The 21,397-nt window shown below is 40.2% G+C and overlaps 1 protein-coding gene across 1 annotated transcript in view; it reads left to right on the top strand.

Moving 5' to 3' along the window:
* The first annotated feature begins 358 nt into the window (after nt 1-358).
* The window catches only part of LOC103234280 (zinc finger protein 257), a 190,295-nt gene continuing 169,256 nt past the window's right edge, over nt 359-21,397 (top strand). The window contains exons 1-3 of the mRNA XM_073016723.1: nt 359-503; nt 14,979-15,105; nt 19,805-19,900. Coding sequence (XP_072872824.1) covers nt 501-503; nt 14,979-15,105; nt 19,805-19,900 — 226 coding nt within the window. The 5' untranslated portion in view covers nt 359-500. The remainder of the gene's footprint in view (nt 504-14,978; nt 15,106-19,804; nt 19,901-21,397) is intronic.

The raw sequence follows: 21,397 nt of genomic DNA, 5'->3' as shown, positions 1-21,397 counted from the left end.
TAAAGTAAAAATTGGTTTACTCTTGAACAAAAGTTTTATGTATTATTAACATGTCAGTAAAATACATCTGTTCACAATTCGAATACATTTAAAAAGAGAGAGAGTAAGGAAGAGATAGAATTTTCTCTGGGGTGGGCCTGGCTCAGCTCAGGGAGGAAGCCCTGCCTGAAAAGGCTGCACCCTAGGCTGGCACTCTTTCTTCATTCAGCCCTGCCTCTGATCACATCTTCTGTCACTCAGGGCCTGAAGGGACGGGGCCTTAAACATTATCCAATCAGGGACGCTGGGCTGGGAACGTCCAATCAGGCACGCAGCTGGAGGGGACAGGGCGGCTTCCGGGACGTGGTTGAACCTTTGACTCTCGCTGCAGCCAGAGGTCAAGGTGTCGCTTTTATTGCTGTGCGTCCTCTCCTCCTAGAGGCCCACCCTGTGTGGCGCTGCGACCTGCCTGTGTTGAGAGATCCACAACGAAGTCGCCAGGACCCCCTGGAACCCTAGAAATGGTGAGTGTGCCCGGTCTGACAGCCCGAGAGACTGGCCGGGGCTGGTTGGAACCGGTGGGAAGTGGCTGTGGCGGTACTCTGGCCTCCCCGCAGTCAGCTCCACATCTGCGCCCCGAGTTCTCCTTGCCTAGCTGGACCTCAGTCTCCTTTAGCCATAAGATGGCGGCTGCGCTGACAGCCGGTCCCAGGCGTCCTGTCTCTTCCCTGCACTGTGACTGTGCCCTGGCCTGGAGCCAGGGCTAGTCTTGGGGCAGCTGTGCACCCGCAGCGCGGAGTCTCTCCCAGATGTGCAGGGACCATGGGAGGGTCGTCGGAGGAGAATCCTGACTCGGGGTGTGGTTTCATGAATGGGAAGAGCTTTGGTCCGTGAGGTTCCCAGTTCCTGCCTTCTATTAAAAATTTATGGAAGTCACCGCAAAAATATTAAAGAATTTAATCAGAGAGTGATTCCAAAATTGTAGAGCACCCAGCTATGGGTTGTAGTTTATGGTCTATTGAAGGGGTTTGACGGAAAGAGTTTTATAAGGTGCATAATGAAGAAAACCACATTCAATAATTGGTTAGGTACAGTTACGTAGTTTCTTTTCTACTTTTTTTTAAGTCAATAAATATTTATTCAAGGAATTCCATGTTGTGATTTCTTCCACTGTCCATCAAGGTCACTTTAGGTCTCTAAAGAGCTGGAGTCAAAAGATTTATCTTCAAGTTTACTCTTTTTAATGGAACTGATCCAGTTGTCCTGTCAGCCCTACATAACAATAATATAAAAGTAAATTTCACATTTCCAGAGATGATTGTACAGAGAGTGAACATGAATGAGTCCTGGAACCAGCCTGAGTTAACTCTGCTACAAACTGCTTGGTTATTAGCAACCCACAAGGGTTACAATACAAAGGCAAAGCACATTTGCATGATTCAAGCGATCTAGGAGAATTTTTAAATCTCATTGATTACTGACGAAATAGTTATTAGAAAAAAAAGAAAAATCACCTGTGGTTCACATTATATTTGTATTGCATTTCTATTACAGTTAATCAAGAAACTACAATTACGTAGTTTGTTTTGTTTTATTATTATTATTTTTTGAGACGGAGTCTTCCCTCTGTCACCCAGGCTGGAGTGCAGTGGCACGATCTTGGCTCACAGCAAGCTCACGCCATTCCCCTGCCTCAGCCTTGCGAATAGCTGGGACTACAGCCGCCCACCACCTAGCCTGGCTATTTTTTTTTTTTTGTATTTTTTAGTAGAGACGGGGTTTCACCGTGTTAGCCAGGATGGTCTTCCTCTCCTAACCTCGTGATCCGCCCACCTCGGCCTCCCAAAGTGCTTGGATTATAGGCGTGAGCCACCGAGCCCGGCCTTGTAGTTTCTTAATTTGTAATATCAAGATGGTAATTTCTTGGTTATGTAATCAGAAGTTAATTGGCAGTTCATAGTGTGTTAAGCCTGAATTTTTTTTCCCCCAATGTAGTAATTTACAAAAAATGCATTTGTATTAGATTTTTTTTTTTTTTTTTTGAAACCGAGTCTCACGCCCAGGCTAGAGTGCAATGGTGCCATCTGGGCTCACTGCAATCTCCGCCTTTCAGGTTCAAGTGATTCTCCTGCCTCAGACTCCCAAGTATCTGGGATTACAGGCATGTCCCACCATGCCCAGCTAACTTTGTATTTTTAACAGGGACGGGGTTTCACCATTTTGGTCAGGCTGGTCTCGAGCTCCTGATTTCAAGTGATCCACCTGCTTCGGCCTCCCAAAGTGCTGGGATTACAGGTGTAAGCCGCCGCGCCTGGCCGAAGTAGATTTTTTAAAAGTAGAAATTAGGAACTAGAGCCAGGCACTTAATTATTTTCACACCCCACAAGGAACTGCTGTTTCCTTGCATTTTTCACATGTGTCCCAAGCAGGGCCTCAAGTCATTCCGCCACCCCAATTTCTCCAGCCTGACTCTGGCTTGCAGTAAAATACTTAATTTCCACTTCCTTCTGACATTCCCAAATGACAATTTCCCTTCCCTTATTCACATTATCAACTGTTTGTCCTTTAGTGTACATTTTGATACCTATTTTAATCATTTTTTGACAAAGCATTTGATGGCACATTTAAAAGATTTTTTTTCTGTTTGTAAATATTTCTTCTGTTTTCCCTAGACACAGATATCATAATGTTTTTGGGTCAAGGTTTCCCTTTGGAAACTTTATAGGGAGATGTGTCCTCAGCCACCTTTCAGTTTTTTCTTGGACCTGAGATTCAGTACTGTCTGGGGAAAAACCAGGATACCTGCCATGGCTATGTCTGCGAGAGTGTCTAGTGAATATCAGTTCCTGGGTCATTTTCTCCCATAAGACAACCTGAGGTATGGAGTATAGCCGCTCATCTCCCATAAGACAACCTGAGATATGGAGTGTAGCCTCTCGAGAGCAGGTGAATGCCCTGGGGCTGAGAGGCATCTTCTGGTGCGCTGTGTTTTTGGAAAGCTACCCCCTTGAGGTATGAATATTGTCTTTACCAACCCAGCTTCCATTTCTTGGAGAGACATTGTTGTTCAGACAATCAGATGCTGGTATTGAAGGGGAAACCAAAATAATTTTTGCCCCTGGATTCTCTTAGGGGACAGAAAAATAGTGAAATAAAAATGGCAAAAAGTTTGTGGAAAAGAATAGCACTCCAAAGACAAAGAAAAAAACTGACCCCAGTGAGATGGTGCAAGAACTTGCAAAGTAAAATGGGGCAGTCACTGGGGCAGAGTTCAGAGGATGATTATTGAGCACTTAAGTGAACAGGATGGGGTGGGAGAATCTCTAAAGTAATTGGATGGCCTGACTTGACACAAGAGTCAGACATATCTGTACCTTCGAATGATTTTGTTCACTTATTTTGACCTCAGTTTTTTTTTTTTTTTTTTTTTTTTTCATATAGTCTCATTCTGTTGCCCAGGCTGGAATGCAGTGGCACAGTCTCTGCTCACTGCAACCTCCACCTCTCAGGTTCAAGCAATTCTTCTGCCTCAGCCTCCAGAGTAGCTGGGACTACAGGCGCACACCACCATGCCCAGCTAATTTTTGTATTTTTAGTAGAGACAGAATATCACCGTATTGGTCAGGCTGTTCTCGAACTCTGACCTCGTCATCCATCCGCCTCGGCCTCCCAAGGTGCTGGGATTACAGGCATGAGCCACCAAGCCCGGCCGTTTTTTGTTTGTTAGTTAGTTTGTTTTTTTTAAGACAGTGTTTTCCTCTGTCACCCAGGCTGGGTGCAGTGGTGCAATCTCTGACTCACTGAAACCTCCTCATTCCGAGTTCAAGTGATTCTTATGCCTCAGCCTCCCAAGTAGCTGGGACTACAGGTACCTGCCACCACACCTGGCTACTTTTTGTATTTTTAGTAGAGATGGGGGTTCGCCATGTTGACCAGACTGTTTGAGCTCAAAATTCTGACCTCAAGTAATCTGCCATCCTTGGCCTCCCAAAGTGCTGGGATTGCAGATGTGCCCAACTGACCTCAGTTTTTTAACTGTAAGTTGCATTTTATTAGTAGGTCTTGAAAGGTAAGAAAATATTTACAAAGGGTATAAAAAAGGTGAGTTTCAAAAAAAAAAAATCTAATTATATATTTTATTTGTTGGAAATTGTCATTCACCTTTTTCTTTCTCAGAGCGAATTTAGGAGTTTTTTCAGGTGTTTTTTTTTGTTTGTTTGTTTGTTTTGTTTTTTTTCTTGGAGACACAGTCTCACTCTGTCACCCAGGCTGGCGTGCAGTGGTGGGATCTTGGTCACTGCAAGCTCTGCCTCCCGGGTTTATGCCATTCTCCTGTCTTAGCCTCCCGATCAGCTGGGATCAGCTGGGACTACCGGCGCCCGCCACCACACGCAGCTAATTTTTTTGTATTTTTAGTAGAGATGGGGATTTACCATGTTAGCCAGGATGGTCTCCATCTCCTGGCCTCATGATCCCCCTGCCTCGGCCTCCTAAAGTGCTGGGATTATAGGCGTGAGCCACCGCGCCCGGCCCTTAGGTGTGTTTTTTTATGACTGATTAATTTCAAACAGAATTCCATCTAGCTTTTACAATGGTAGCTACTGAGGAAAAAAATAAAATTTTTTCTTCCATTTTCTTCCATTTCCATTAATATATTTCCACAAGAAAATGTGGTAGATAATTGATAAGTTACATAGATTCGTGGAAACATCAGTTTCTTTCTTTGCGGGGTGAATTTGCAAAAATAAATGTTTGTTCTATGTCCTTTTTGATTTCTGAATTTAATGGTAAATTTTATGTGATGAAACTTGGTACCTCCTAGAAGTGTTCCCGTATAACTTTTTACCACATGATTTTTTAATACAAAAAATAAAATCATGCTTTATTGTCCAAAAAAAAAAAAAAGAAAAAGAAATACATTTGCTTCTCTTACTGAGGTACAAAAGGTAAGCATCTTAACATTTTTCTTACATGAACACTGTTTTTGAATCATTTTGCTGGATTTTTCAAACAGTTTCAAAAACTAAGTAAATGACTCTGACATGGTAATTAAAGCTTGAGCCCAATGACTACAAGATAAGGTTAATTTTGAGCCAGCAAAAGGAGGTTATTAAAGGCCCAGTTAGTTCCTTCTGGAAAACCTTTCCTGCAGATGTCCCAGCCTGCTCACCCCAGCAGTGGAAGAAGCCTCCATAGTGAGAGAAGCTACAGAGCCCTGGAAAGCTGGGGCCCCACAGGCAGATGCAGTTAAGGTTAAGAAAGAAGGGGTTTGGGGGTCTTACTGAAGATAAAATTGTTACTGTTTTGAGGCAGTTTCGAGAGGTTTTAAAATAAACCAGTTAGACGTATATTTAAAAAAAAAAAAAATTGTATTCCAAAGGAGTATTGCAAAAGGAGGAAGTACCAACTATAAGATCTTTAAGGATTGCAAAGATTAGGTAGAAAAGGACTTTTTTTCCTAGGGAAAAGCAAATAAGATTAGAAAGAAGGTGAGGGGAATGTTTAAACGAAGGGTGAAATACTCAGATTTTAGATCAGAGAATGTTTTAACCTGAAGTCAGTGTGTTCTAAGGAGTGTTCTTCAGACAGTGAATCTGCAGTAGCATAAAATGAGGTCGTATGGTGGCTCAGAGTGAGTGTAGCTCAGAGTTTAGGATCCTGTTGGAAGAAAATAAACTTAAGTTTGATTAAAAAGTATTTTATGTTGACCACTGAAGGCAAATTCAGCTGATTTTTTTTAATGAGAAGAAGAAAATATGCAGAGTGTCTTCCTGGCTGTGTATTAGGTAAGTAAAGAGAGAGCACCATCTAAGTCATAATGGGAAGAGTGTTTCTTCTCATAAAATGTTCCTGGAGAACACAGAGGATAGAGAATTTTATTAATCACAGCTGTTTATTATCTATATGCATCATCTTTTCCCACCCCTTTTTTTGGTTCTATACTTTTCTTCCGTTTGACTTTTTGGGGTTTGTATATTTTATTTGAAGCCAGTAAATATAACTAGAGTGTTCTGTTGAGTTCTATGAGTAACTCTATCAGATTATTGGATTTCAGAAAGGAGAGTCCCCAATTTTTAAACAGTACCTCAGAAGCATGATGGGGCCCATGGAGTTTGTGATTGGCATCTGCAGTCAGGACAATGTTGTGGGACTGAGCCCTGAATCAGGTCTGTGCTGACTCTGGGTGGTGTCAGAATTCAAGTGTTAGACAATGAGTTGGTGTTGGAGAATTGTTGGTGTTCATCAAACTCTGCAGATTTGGTGCCAGAAGAAAAATATCAGACTCCTGGCCTGGAATGAAACTCTGGGTGTCTGGGAATGGGAGGCTCTGCTCTCCTCTACACAGACTATCACACTGCCCCTTGTTCTTTGATTTCAGATCTCCTCCCAGGGTGACAGAGGACTGAAAACTTAAAGGAGATCTGACGACAAACTCCCTTTTGTCACAGCTGCCAGCAGAGGATTTCCACCCACTCACAAACACTCACTAGACATTGATGTGTCCACACCCCTCTCAGGACAAGGCACCACCCTCAGAAATTTTACCACAGCATTTTTGATCCTAGTGGTTTTTTTGGCCAGAAACCTACAAAAGTGTCTATGAATCTCCTGGCATATCTCTATTTTCAGACACTGAATCTGCAGTAGCAACCTGTTTTCTCCACCAGCCTAGGGTTCGCAATCTTATCTGCCTGCATGGACCCAGAAATAAATCAGAGTACAGCCCACCTGGGCCACTACCTGTAGCACAAACCAGTCCTTCTACCTGCCTTGTACTCTCTCCAACCCAGGGACTTTTTTTTCTTTTAACTTTTATTTTTGGTTGGTTCAAGGGTACACGTGCAGCTTTGTCATACAGCTAAAATTCTGTCATGGGAGTTTGGTGTGCAGATTATTTTGTCCCTGCAGTACTAATCATAGCACCAAAAAGGTATTTTTTCTGACCCTTTTAGTCCTCCCACTCTTCACCCTCAATAAGGCCTCAGTGTCTTTTTTCTCCTCTGTGTTCTTGTGTTATTATTTAGCTCTTACATATAAATAATATGCATTTGGTTTTCTGTTTCTGCATCAACTTTCTAAGAATAATGATCTCCAGCTTCATCCATGTTGCTGCAAAGGACATAATCTTGTTTTTTTTTGTTGTTGTTCTGGTAGAATTCAACTGTGAATATGTCTGGTCCTGAGCTTCACTTAGTTGGTAGGCTATTTATTACTAATTCAATTTTTTGAGCTTATCTATGTATTTAGGGCTTTGATTTTTTTTTGTGTGTGTGTATTCAGTCTTGAGAAGCCTTGAGAAATTCAATAATTTTTTCATTTCTTCTAGATTTTTATTTGTTTGTTTATGTACATGGCAGACTTCAGTATATTTTTGTGGGGTTAGTGGTAATGTTATTTTCTAATTGTGTTTATTTGTATCTTCATTAATCTAGCTAGTAGTTTATTTACTTTTTTAAAAAAATAGATTTAATACCTGGATTTCTTGGTATTTTGTAGTTTTTCATGTCTAAATCTCCTTCATTTCAGATCTGACTTTGGTTGTTTCTTGCCTCTTGCTAGCTTAGGGGCTGATTTGCTTTTATTGCTCTCAGTCTTTTATTTATGGATTCAGGTTGTTAAACTGAGATCTTTCTTTTTGATTGAGGATTTAATGCTATAAATTTTTCTTTTAACACCGCCTTAGCTGTATTGCAGGGATTCTGATGTGTTGTACTTTAGTTCTTACTTGTTTTAAAACACTTTTTGGTTTCTGCCTTAATTTCATTATTTACCAAAAAGTTATTTAAGTGTAGGCCATTTAATTTTTATTTAATTATTTAGTTTCCAGTTGTTTTATTGGTATTGAATCATATTTTTCTTTTCTTTCTTTTTTTTTTTTTTTTTTTTTTTTTTTTTTTGAGACAGAGTCTCGCTCTATCGCCCAGGCTGGAGTGCAGTGGCCGGATCTCAGCTCACTGCAAGCTCTGCCTCCCGGGTTCACGCCATTCTCCTGCCTCAGCCTCCCCAGTAGCTGGGATTACAGGCGTCCGCCACCACGCCCAGCTAGTGTTTTGTATTTTTTTTAGTAGAGCTGGGTTTTCACTGTGTTAGCCAGGATGGTCTTGATCTCCTGACCTCGTGATCCGCTCGTCTCGGCCTCCCAAAGTGCTGGGATTACAGGCTTGAGCCACCGCGCCCGGCCTGAATCATGTTTTTCTTAAGCTGTAATCTGTGTGTGTGGTTTGTATCATTTTGGGATTTTTGAATTTGTTGAGAATTGTTTTTTTTCTGATTGTGTGGTCAATTTTAGAGTATGTGCCATGTGATGATGAGAAGAATGTGTTTTGTGGTATTTTTAGATGAAGAGTTCTGTAGATGTCTATTAGGACTATTTATTTGGTCAAGTGTTGAGTTCAGGTCCTAATATTGTTAATTTTTTTCTTCAATTATCTGTCCATTAGTGCCTGTGAGATGTCATCTCTGATTATTACTGTGTTAGATTCTAAGTCTCTTCAAAAGTCTCTAAGAACTTGCTTTATTCATGTGAACCCATGGATTTTTTAATAACACCTTTCTCTCTTCTGCTTTTCCCCCCATAAACATTCTTTGAAGTGCATACAGCATGCAAAATTCGGATGTCCAAGAGTTCAAGAACTTGTCCAGAGACCTGCTGTTTTAAGAGAAAATATAAATTATAAATAAGAGTCTTTATTCTCATATATGAAAATAAGGGAGGATAACTACCTGATTTTTATAAAAGGTTTAGATTATATGTATATATTTCTTCTGCTTTTTGAAATATATGTAAATCATATTAGCAACGAAACAAACCTTTTGTCATTCTTTTTGACTCAGAATTGTCTTTATCTGGGACCTGAAGTTCATTGCTTTTTGTCTTGGCAAAAGATTATGTATTTTTTATCTTTAGTCTTTAAGGTAGACACAGACTTGTTCAGAGTAAAGTTCATTTCAAGAGCATAATAAAATTGAGCACAAAGATCAGATTAAATTTACCAATACAGAATAACAAAGACTAAAAGATACTGAGTAAGTTCTTTAGCAGAAACCTGGTTATCCAAGGTGATTATTTGCAGGCTGACATACTTGCACTGCAAAAGCCAGAAGAGTTCAGTGTATAAACTGAACAGTGGAGTCTGGAGTCTGTTGTACTTGGGTTACTTCAGTACAGTTAGTGTAGTTATGTGTAGTGTTTGTAGACAACCTGCATTCATATAAACAGTATTTTCTACAATAGTATGAAATTAAGGCCACAATATTTACTTTGATTGAATTCCTTAGTTATTTTAATATTATTATTCATACTTTTGAAATATAGTGTTTCAACCAAATTATAGTTCAGATAATTTTTGGGTTTTTTTTTTGTTGTTGTTGTTTTGTTTTTTGAGGCGGAGTCTCGCTCTGTCTCCCAGGCTGGAGTGCAGTGGCCAGATCTCAGCTCACTGCCAGCTCCACCTCCCGGGTTTAGGCCATTCTCCTGCCTCAGCCTCCCGAGTAGCTGGGACTACAGGCGCCCGCCACCTCGCCCGGCTAGATTTTTGTATTTTTTAGTAGAGACGGGGTTTCACCGTGTTAGCCAGGATGGTTTCGATCTCCTGACCTCGTGATCCGCCTGTCTCGGCCTCCCAAAGTGCTGGGATTACAGGCTTGAGCCACCGCGCCCGGCCCCTAGTTCAGATAATTTTTAAAAATCTTCCACACATTATGACTAGTACATAAAATTATTCATACTTATATATTTATATCTGATACCCAAAAAAATTTCCCATTAAATCGTTATAGTAGATATTAGTTCGACATGCTTATTAATGTATCCAGTGGGAGTAATTTTAGGTAAGCATAATTTTAGTGTCATATATTTTACCAAATTAGTGTGCTGCTATTAGAGGACAAATAAAGACAGGTGATATGGCTACCCAGAAACCGTAATAGCTCTCCAGTCAGCTATGTTGCAAGCTCTAATATATTCTACTATATTAACACAGTCAGATTTCAATATTTTATTAAAAAAAAGTGCTGGTGGAAGTTGTCAGATATATTCCAATATAGATCTCACATTCAATGGTTAGGAAATGCTCATGCCTGTAGTCCGGGCTACTTGAGGCTGAGACAGGAGAATCTCTTGAACCTGGGAGGAGGAGGCTGCAGTGAGTCGAGATCACACCATTGCACTCCAGCCTGGGCAAAAAAGTGAGACTCAGTCTCAAAAAAAAAAAAAAAAGGAAAGAAAGAAAGAAAAAAGAGAAAAATGGATGAAGCAGTCATTGTTCCTACCATCCTGGCAGTTTTAGTCTAGACTAGCAACTGGAAAAGTGGTTGAATTATACATCAGATGGTGGGTACAATAAATAGATGTGTGCAAAAAACTTGGGTTTTATTTGAGCCATTTTCTTTATATTGTGGTTTCTTTTTTTTTTTTTTTTTTTTTTTTTTTTGGGACAGAGTCTCTCTCTGTCACCCAGGCTGGGGTGCAGTGGCCGGATCTCAGCTCACTGCAAGCTCCGCCTCCCGGGTTTAGGCCATTCTCCTGCCTCAGCCTCCTGAGTAGCTGGGACTACAGGCGCCCGCCACCTCGCCCGTCTAGTTTTTTGTATTTTTTAGTAGAGACAGGGTTTCACTGTGTTAGCCAGGATGGTTTCGATCTCCTGACCTCATGATCTGCCCATCTCGGCCTCCCAAAGTGCTGGGATTACAGGCTTGAGCCACCGCGCCCGACCTATATTGTGGTTTCTGGTGGCTACACCTGAACTTACAACCAGAAGAGTCTTTATTATTATTTGTGTTTCTTTTACCCTGCTAAGAATACTTATTTTTCTTCTAAAAAAATTATTCTAGAAAACCTTAAGGGATTTTTTTTTGAATTGCCTATTAGTATATAATATAAATTTTACAGGGCAGTGGCTAAAAAAGGTTAAAATTATAAAAACTCAGATTTAAGTTTACTTAAGTAAGCTTTATAAAAAAAGAACTGACAATACCCCCCAGCGGCATAGAGAACAGAATTGTACATCGGCCCTCTACTCTGCCCCAGCCCTGTTCATATTCACCGTTTTTGGAGTCCTTATTTATGTCTGGCTCTACCCTGGAGTCTTGCCTCAAAGAACTGATTAGAAGAGATCAGAGTTTTGGGTCATGAATCCTGTTGCCTTTTTAGAGCTGGTGCTCAACATTTTCTGAAACTTAAAAGCAGATAAATGGGAAATATAAAGTATATATTATAAGATCTTTTCAAATTTTTTATTAAAACCAGTGCTTACAGAGACATTATTTAGCAGCTTGTTTTCTGTTCCTGCAGATCTAGTAGTTGATTCATAAGTCACAGAAAGTAAACATAAACACAATAAATTTTTTTTTTTTTTTTTTTTTTGAGACGGAGTCTCACTCTGTCTCCCAGGCTGGAGTGCAGTGGCCGGATCTCAGCTCACTGCAAGCTCCGCTCCCAGGTCCATGCCATTCTCCTGCCTCAGCCTCCCGAGTAGCTGGGACTACAGGCGCCCGCTACCTCACTCGGCTAGTTTTTTTTTTGTATTTTTTAGTAGAGACGGGGTTTCACCGTGTTAGCCAGGATGGTCTCGATCTCCTGACCTCATGATCCACCCGTCTCGGCCTCCCAAAGTGCTGGGATTACAGGCTTGAGCCACCGCGCCCGGCCAACACAATAAAAATTTATCTAAATTTTATTAAACTCTTTCCAGCTGTATCCTTTCATCTGTCTGTACTTAGCTTTTATTCTATGCATTTTTTGAAAAAAATAAATGACAGATAAACAGAAATAGAAATAAAAATGCTGGGTCCTTTAAAGCCTTGGAATTATTGAACACTTAGTATCAACTCACAGGGTGTTATTAGGATTAAACCACATAATGTGCTATCACAGTGCTCTGTAACATTCTATTGAGCCCATAGTACCTGCTTAATAAACACTGCATTAGTACATGTGCACATGTTCTCCAAACGCAAACGTACTCAGAAATTACTGCTTTTTTTTTTCTCTGTAAACTTTAAAGAGTCAGCAAAGAATGTAATACTTTAGATTGAAGAATGATTGTCTTCATTTGTACTAGAATATATGTGTTGTGACAAGAGTGCTACATGTAAGGGACTCTGTTGTGCCTCATTTCTTTAACTAATGCTAATAATAAGCCCAGGGGGAGCAACATCATGATTGACAGGGCACTTGTTTAAAAGACCCATTTATGGACCCTTTCCATACCTCAGATTTACATTTCATAGAGTAGGGCCAAAATTACCAAGTGATTTTATAAGCTCATTAGAGCTTGAGAGGAAATGCTTAATTAAGGGATTATCATCCCAGGCTTCCAATTAGTATCACCTGGCCATTTTGCAGAACTCTTTTTACTTGTGCCCTGTCCATGGATTCTGTTTATTGTTCTGGTGCAAGCCACCACGTTGTTGTAATTAAGTGGCTCATGTGACTCTAAGGTGAGGCCAGAATCAAGTATGAGGAATTCAAAATACATTCATGACAGTTAAGTTCCATCTTTGCATTAAAGGGCGGTCCAAGAACCTATTCTGTTTGGATTTGGTAGGGACAGTACAGCATGGCCCATATTTCCATTGCTGTAGCAGAAATTGCTGGTGCCTGTGTCAGGGGATGGTTCCTGAGGACAAAATAAAGAAAAGTGCATTTTTATCTCTGTGGAGGAGATAAAGGACACAACGGATGGAGTTTTTCTGTCTTGGTCCTTCTGCCTGTGGATGTGGTGACAGCAGGTAGACCTGTGGTGCTGACACTTTTAAAGGCATATTCTCAAGATGCAGGTGTAATTTGTCCAGAAAATTTTATCTGAGAAAGGACCCTAGAGAAAGAGGAGAAATATATAAAAATGGCGTTTTCTTTTTCAGCTAAACATGTCTCAGATCAAGATCTGTGTCCACTCTGCTTCCTCCAGGAAACATGCGTTTGGTACTTGCAAACCTGTATTTCTGTACTTGTGTTTTTCCTCCCTAATAAGTTTGTCTTAACTACTTTAAAAAATTCTTACAATAATCAAAGTCTCTGAAAAATATACATTTTTTCTATATACCAGAGCGTTTTCTATATCACCGCTTCTTATATGCCATGCAGAAATCTCACTGTGAATTTATAATCTGCAATGTTAAAAATGTCCCTTTGTGGCTGTTGAACGTGGAAGGTGTAGATACTCCAAATTCCTGTTGGGGAAAACCTGGTGTTTTTAGTGAAGACAGAGAACATGTAATGTTGAGGTTTCATCTGTGTTCTTTATTATGTCTATGCAGTACAGGATTAAGAAAACACTCATTGAAGCAGTATGGTATTTGTTACCCAGAAAATTCTAAAAGAATTGTTAGGAGATACCTGCTCTCTACAGTGCTAAACAAAGACTATTTAAAGTCACTATTAAAAATTACAGATCATGGGAGATATCTCTATCTTCAACTTTCCATAAAACTAATGTTTCCTTATGGTTAAATTCAGACTATAATTTACCTTTTGAGGGGCAATATCTTTGCAATAATGCTGTGTCCTTCTGGGTGCATCAGGACATTATAAGAATTTGTTCTAGTGTAGTTGATGTTAATCACTTCGTTGATAAGCTCTCTGACACATTTTTTCACTATAGAATTATTTTTCTCTTCATCATTAAGTATCTTTATGCAGCTGATATGAACAAACCAACACATTTAATCTGGCAGCTGCCCTTCTTTCTTAGATTTCCTTTGCATTTATCTGTTTTTGGAAAATGAAGGCTCTCATCTTTGTTTACAAACCAGAAAAACTGAGAAAAACACAGGCTCATTCAATTACTGGATGTTTGACCAAATAGTCTTTTTGGGCCAAAAACATTGGCATACTGATGAGCTTATTAGAAATTCAGCAACTCAGACTTTATCCTAGAACTTCTGAAAAATAAAAAATCTGCAGTAACAGGATCTCTAGCTTATTGTACACATTAAAATTGAAGTGACACCTGCTAACTCAACATGTCTGTTCCATCTGAATCATATACAAAACTATGTCTTTTCCATCTGAAAAATTCAATTAATTCCTTTTTTTTTTTTTTTTTTTTTTTTTTTTGAGATGGAGTTTCACTCATGTTGCCCAAGCTGGAGTACAATGGTGTGGTCTCAGCTGGAGTACAATGGTGTGATCTTGGCTCACTGCAACCTTCCCCTCCCGGGTTCAAGTGATTCTCCTGCCTCAGCCTCCCAAGTAGCTAGGATTACAGGCATGCACCCCTACGCCTGGCTAATTTTGTGTTTTTAGTAGAGACGGAGTTTCTCCATGTTGGTCAGACTGGTCTCGAACTCCCAACCTCAGGTGATCTGCCCACCTCTGCCTCCCAAAGTGCTGGGATTACAGGCATGAGTCACCACGCCCAGCACACAATTAATTCTGTATGGTGTAAATACAGCACTCAAAATTGTATGTGCTAGTGTTTGTGCCCTCAATTTATACTTTATTATCTAGAAAAATATTACATATACACTGATGTTATGGATCTTATACCACTTTCTTTTGTCAGAGTTAGAGAAAACATTAGAGAATATTTCTGTGTTGGGCCGGGCGCGGCGGCTCAAGCCTGTAATCCCAGCACTTTGGGAGGCCGAGTCGGGCGGATCACGAGGTCAGGAGATTGAGACCATCCTGGCTAACACGGTGAAACCCCGTCTCTACTAAAAAATACAAAAAAACTAACCAGGCGAGGTGGCGGGCGCCTGTAGTCCCAGCTACTCGGGAGGCTGAGGCAGGAGAATGGCGTAAACCCGGGAGGTGGAGCTTGCAGTGAGCTGAGATCCGGCCACTGCACTCCAGCCTGGGCGACAGAGCGAGACTCCATCTCAAAAAAAAAAAAAAAAAAAAAATTTCTGTGTTGAAAACGATTTTACTGAATAATTTCCATTCTGCTTATAAGTCAGAACCAGCTCTCTTTACTCTCTCCATTTTACCTTGAGTGAAATTAAAAATTCTGCCCATGACCAATTGGTAAATATGTGTGTGTGTTTGTGTTTTCCAGGGATCACTGACATTTAGGGATGTGGCCATAGAACTGTCTCTGGAGGAGTGGCAATGCCTGGACACTGCACAGCAGAATTTATATAGAAATGTGATGTTAGAGAACTACAGAAACCTGGTCTTCCTGGGTGAGAATAACTTTAATACGCAATTCCTAGTATATGCTACAGGTTTCATTTTGCTTCAGACCTTATTGGACTGAACAAAGGACGATGAACGTGAGAATAAAGACAAAGACACGAGAGTATATTTGGAAGAAGTGGTCAGGGGGCTCCTTGCTTCTAGTGAACAAGGGACCTGAGCTTCTATAGCCCATTTGTATTTACTGAGTAAAGGAGATAGGGAGGAGGAGGAGGTTGTGGTCAGTTGCTTGACTTAATGCAGGCCTGCATGACTGTATTCTTGAAACAGTACTCTCCAGATGTTCCAGTCGATAACCACAAGGAGCATGGCACCAGGGGGTGACTGCCCTCAGTGTACCTTCTGGTGGCAGGAGCAGATGCGAGTTTGCCCACATTCTGCATTCATTATAAACAGTTTACTCTTTGATCATATAGCCTCCAGTGGAATGCTGAGTTGGTCATGACCCTCAGGCTTTCAGCTCCCAACGTTTCCCCCTTTCTGTTTAGCATTAACCGAATGAATGTAAGGCCAGGTTGGGCAGCTCTCATATTCTGGTCCATCTGATTTTACAGACTATGAAGAGAAAACAGAGAACAGCATTACTCCAAGAACTACATATGAGATTTTAATGTGGTGCTTTAGATAGGTCCAAGGATTGAGGCTCTCCAGGCCTTGCTGGAATTCAATCTGGTCTTCTAAAGAAGGCTGAAACTCTTGAGTTTGCCTATTTAAATCAAGAATTTTGTTTTGTAATTCATCAATATCAAAGGTGATGTTGGATGTGAAAGCTCCCTGCAAATGGGCTCTCACAAGGCCCCATGGATACTCACTTTGGTTATATTCTAAGTTGGTTACACAAATATGAGTGTGATTTAAATGACAACACAATTGTTGTTGCAATTGAAGCTTTGTACTTGTTCTCCTCAACATAGAACTGTTGAATAGAACTATGCAAAGCTACAGAGGACATCACAACAGAAGTTATTAGTGTGACCAAGGAAACAATAGCAAAAATTATCATGCCTAAGGCTCTATGGACACGATGAGTAAGTTGAGTTAGAAGAAGTTTCATGAAGTGCAAAGAAGGGATGGCAGCCCAAGACTTGGACTGATTAACAGGAATCCATAGCCCAGGGATGCGACCCAAAATGGGCCAAAATTGGGGCTAATTTTTACTGGATAATACTGACACATCAGCTCCTGTTTCAATAAGCCCATAAAATTTCTTTCCTTTAATTTGTACTACACAGGTGGGTCTATTAGAGACTATGGGTTGTGATAGATGGATTTCTCATGTAGTTGTGCTCCCAAACCCTTTATTTCCTCATTTCTCCTTTTGTGGAGAAGGGTGTAATTTACAGGATATAAGCAATAATTACACTATATATTCCCCTGGTTCAAAAACCCAAAGATCTTGTGACATTAAAACTACTTGAATTTCTCCTTCATAATCAGAGTCAACTACTCCTGGGACTACGGTGATGCCTTGCAAGTTAAGGCAGCTATTGCCTAAAATTAGTCCCATGTGTCCTGTTTGTAAAGGTCCCCAAAGTGACAGTGGGTACTTTGGTAGGTTTGTCTCCTGCAACTAATGTAATTCTTTCTCTGACTGGGAGATCTAATCCAGTACTTCCTGGTGTTCCTGGGGAGAGGAAATCAATGTTTCTCCTGGGACCAACCCTTTAAATGGGGTTGTGGTCTGAAATGGGAATGCCTTCATTGTTTGAGGGGCCTGGGTCCAGGGCCCCTTCTCGTTTCCCAACAGGGGGATGTCGTTCAAGCAGCACTGATTAGCCCAATGATTGCCGTTGTTACTGCCCAGTGATTCCCTTTGTTACAGTGAGGACAGAGTCTTGGTTTTTTTTCTGCTCAGGGTTGGGGGCGCACTGCATTGTGAGGTCCTTTCTGTCCTGAGATCTGGTGACATCCCTTTTTGAAATGTCCAGTTTTTCCACAATTATAACATTTTTCCACTTTAGGGTTTGACCCTTGGCTCCTTTTAGATCTGTCCACTACTAAACTAGCCATTACTTGTGCTAACATTGTAGAACAATGAAATTCAATTTCTACATTCTGACAAGCTTTAAGGTAATTCCCCAAGCTTTTTGTGAATCTCACAGGAGCCACTGCTCACTTGCAATCTGCATTTGTGTTTTCATAGGTTAGAATTATAGTAAGCATTTCTGGAGCAGGGACATGAGGGATCTGATGCCACACTGCCTCTAGCAACCATGCGATAAATTGTGCATAAGGCTCTCATGATCCCTGCATGATATGTAGAAAGACTGCACTGGAACTCCCTCTTCAGGTATTGTTCTCCAGGTATGCTTGGCGGCTAAGGTAGACCAGTGGTAAGCAGCCTCTGGGAATGTTAATTGTTGCACCAGATCTGAAAATGGGCCACTGCCTGTCATCATTTCCTCTGTAATGTTTCCTTGACCAGTGGCGTGGTCCTACCTTACCTGATCTGCACACATTTCTTGCCAATTTAAACTCCATGTCAGGTGTGCCCTGGTGGATAAGCAAGTGCAGCCAAATGTTTTATATGAAAGGGTGGGAGGTGCATGGCTCTGAACACTGATTCTAACAGCCCTGTAGTGAATGGAGTTTGCACTCCAGTATTAACCACACTAACTTTTAATTCTTTTAGTAATTTAAACTGTACAGGAGTGTGCTCATGTAAAAGATGTTGTGGATTGTTCGAATCAGGCCTCACAGTAATAGGAAAAGCACAAGGTCCTAAAGGCTCCCCAGCCACAGCAGCAGCATGCAAAATTATTTTGTATGGGGGTTTCTTCTACTTCTGTTATTGGAGGGGGTGGCAGAGACCAATTCTCCTCTCCTTTCTCTTGCTTAGCAAGTGGCCAATTCTCTGCTTTCTTTTGCTCATTATTTTCAATAGGCATTGTCAGAGGAAAAAATTATCTTTTTAATTCTTGAGACTCAGAACCTGACTCTTGTTGTCTGACAGAATAAGAAGGAGACAGCAGCAGTAGGACTGTGCAAACCAAACCCCAAGCAGAAAAGAACAGAAGGGCCTACTTTAAGGCCTTTTTGATGAACCCATTTCAATCTGTCTCCTACTCTGTCCCAATTTTCCACATTGATAGTGTCTGCCTGCAGAAACCATAAGTTATACGTAATAACCTCCTTCAGAAGCTTAGTTAATGTCTGTGAATTAACTTGAGCTCCAGACTGTTTCAACAGAACTTTAAGCAACTGCACATAATGTGTTTCTTCAATAGACAAATTCTGCTCATGTTACCTTGATTCAGAAAGTTCCCATTCCCAGTATTTCTTTAGAACACTGACCTTATATCCACTGCTGGCAATTTTGTCCCAGGGTCCCCGTTCATCTGGTCAATTTCACTTCTGCTCCAGCAGACCTTCTTCATTCATGCCCTCAAAGTCCCTGTGTTCAGATGCCGCTTTGCTGCAGACCTTATTGGACTGAACAAAGGGAGATGAATGTGGGAATAAAGCAAAGAAAAAAGAGTATATTTGGAAGAAGGAGTCAGGGGACTCTCTGCTTCTAGTAATAAGGGCCCTGAGCCTCTATAGCCCTTTGTATTTATTGAATCAAGGAGATAGGGAGAAGGGGGAGGTTGTGGTCAGCTGCTTGACTCAGTGCAGGACTGCACGACTCCGTTCTTTGAACAGTCTCCAGATGTTACAGTAGATAACCTCAAGAAACATGGCACCAGGGAGTGACTGCCCTCAGTGTACCTTCTGGTGGCAGGAGAATAAGCGAGTTTGCACACATTCTGCATTCATGATAAACAGTTTACTGTTCGATCATATAGCCTCCAGTGGAATGCTGAGTGGGTCACAACCCTCCGGCTTTCCGCTCCCAACACCATTTCTTTTTTGTATAATTTCTTTTTGGTAATTTATGCTTTCAGATTTTTGTTTTCAAGAAAATCGTAGGGATTTTTCCATATAGAAAAAAAATTTCAAGATGTTTCATCTTGACCTGAACTTAACACATTTTTGAGCTGATCTGTGTCCTTCACTTTAGATTAATGGTAATTTCAAAAGTTTGCTGGCAACCCCCAAGTTTTAATTCAGTAGTACCAGGTGATAAAATTAAGAACCTGCAAAATTAGAGTACTTTCTAAATATTTAGAAATTTCTGTTATTGTTGGGGACCAGTCTTAACACCACCTGTAGGGTGCATAAAGTGTGGTGGGGATGAAGGAATGAGAAGGGGTGAAACGGTGAAAGGGAGGCGGTGTGTCATACACCTAGAGCAATGGTGGTTTGGGTACATTTTCTTTGTGCTGAAAGCAGCATAAACTTAACTACTGATTTATTCTTTAACTTAGAGAGCAGCTGTGGGGAGTGGGCCTAACTACGAACCAGCATATCTGGCCACATTCCAATGCTTCAAAGGATTATCTTTTTCCTTGAGCACAGGGTTTATAAATAAGGGAGCAGGTCAAGCTCTGGTCATGGGAACGTGATGGTAATAAGGAGGCTTTCCTCCTCAGAGACCTCCTGTAACTTTCTACAACTTATTGTCCCATATTTTTATGGCCAGTTTATGCAGGCACTCCATAAGCCTTTTTCCCAACATGTTATAATTTAGTATTTTGGGATAAATGTATTAGAGTATTCTATTACATCCTCTTTACTGAGCACATTACTAAGTCAGTAATTGGAGAATATGAGCAAGACGCATGTTGTTCATTTTTAATAAAACAGGTATTGCTGCCTTTAAGCCAGACCTCATCATTTTTCTGGAGCAAGGAAAAGAGCCCTGGAATATGAAGAGACATGAGATGGTGGAAGAACCCCCAGGTAGGTGAGAGTGAATACAGACAACATGGATGAGAGGTCCAAAGTCAAGGAGGAAGCCAGTCCTTAAAGTGATTCTGGAAGCTGTGCTCCAAAAGAAGTAGTTTCTGGAAAGCCTTATTTTTATTTTTATTTTTATTTGTTAATTTTCTCTCACACACGGACATCTTCTGTCTTATGCTTTTAAAATTTCTAAGAATTCTTCTTTCGCTTCCGTAATCTTCCTTCAAGTTTACAGTGACAGCTAAAGTACTGTTCATGGCATACAAGAGTGAACATTCTGACTTTTTGTTTGTTTGTTTTTGTGGACACACAGATATCTGCATAATTTTAAGATACTCCATGCTAAACTATCTTTTACATTCTCTTTTTCTATCATCTCTGAAATGTGTGAGACTAGTGGTTTCTGTATCATTTTTTTTGGTTCATTTTTCTGCACATTTCATTCTGTTTTTATTACTATAGTCTTGAAATACAGTTTGAAATTTTGAAGTATGATGTCCTGCTTTTTTCTTTTTCTTCAAGATTGCTTTGGCTATTCACAGTTTCTTGTGGTTTCATGTAAATTTTATGATTGTATTTTTCATTACTGTGAAAAAAAACACTGGAATATTGATAGAGAGTTCATTGACTCTAAAGAGCACTTTGGATAATATGGCATTTTAACATTTATTCTTTGAATTGATAGACATAAAATATATTTAAATTTATTTGTGTTCTCATTATTTTTCATTGATAAGTCTTTCACTTGAAAACTTTTTCAGCTCCTCAAAATTTGTTCTCAGATATTTATTATTTTAGTGTGATTGTAAATAAGATTGTTTTCTTCCTCTTTTGTCAGATAGTTTAAGTGTATGGAATCATAACTTATACTTGTATGTTAATTTTATATTTTGCTAATTTATGGAGTGTATTTATTGGTTTCAAAAGGTTTTAATGTACTGTTTATGGTTTTTTATAGAGAACATTGCATGATCTACAAACAGCAACATTTTACTTATTTGTCTTCAATTTCAGTGACTTTAAAATTGTTTTGACTAATTTTTCTTCCACATACTTCAAGTGCTATGTTAAAATAGAGGCATTGACAATGGGCACAATATACTTTTGCATTGGTGTCTGAATTTGAAGGAGCAAACACCTCTTAAAATTTTTGTAAACTTCAAGTTTAAGGTTTCAGAGGGTAAAAGTCTTTTGTTGGGCCCCTAGGGTGACAGAATGCCCTCTGGGTTTGTAGTAGAGCGGGGTTGTAGCTTGGTCACGAGGCTGCTGGCTCTGCACTAGGGTTGGCTTATTGGAAGGGGCTTGGGTAATTGTAATTCCCATTTTATTTTTGGACAGAGTAAATATCCTTCAGGACTTTACTCAGTAGGGTAGATGCTAGGGCAGGTTTCTACAGTTAGGTCTGCATATGGTGGGCTTTGTATTAGGATATGGATTAGTATGGTTTTCACTGAGTACTAGAGAGGATTTCTGAGGTCACTGTGGCTTTCTACATGG

This window comes from Chlorocebus sabaeus, chromosome 6 (assembly GCF_047675955.1).
Source record: "Chlorocebus sabaeus isolate Y175 chromosome 6, mChlSab1.0.hap1, whole genome shotgun sequence".
NCBI classification, from domain to species: domain Eukaryota; kingdom Metazoa; phylum Chordata; class Mammalia; order Primates; family Cercopithecidae; genus Chlorocebus; species Chlorocebus sabaeus.
Note: the sequence above shows the minus strand (reverse complement) of the source record. Positions and strands in the feature narration are given on the sequence as shown.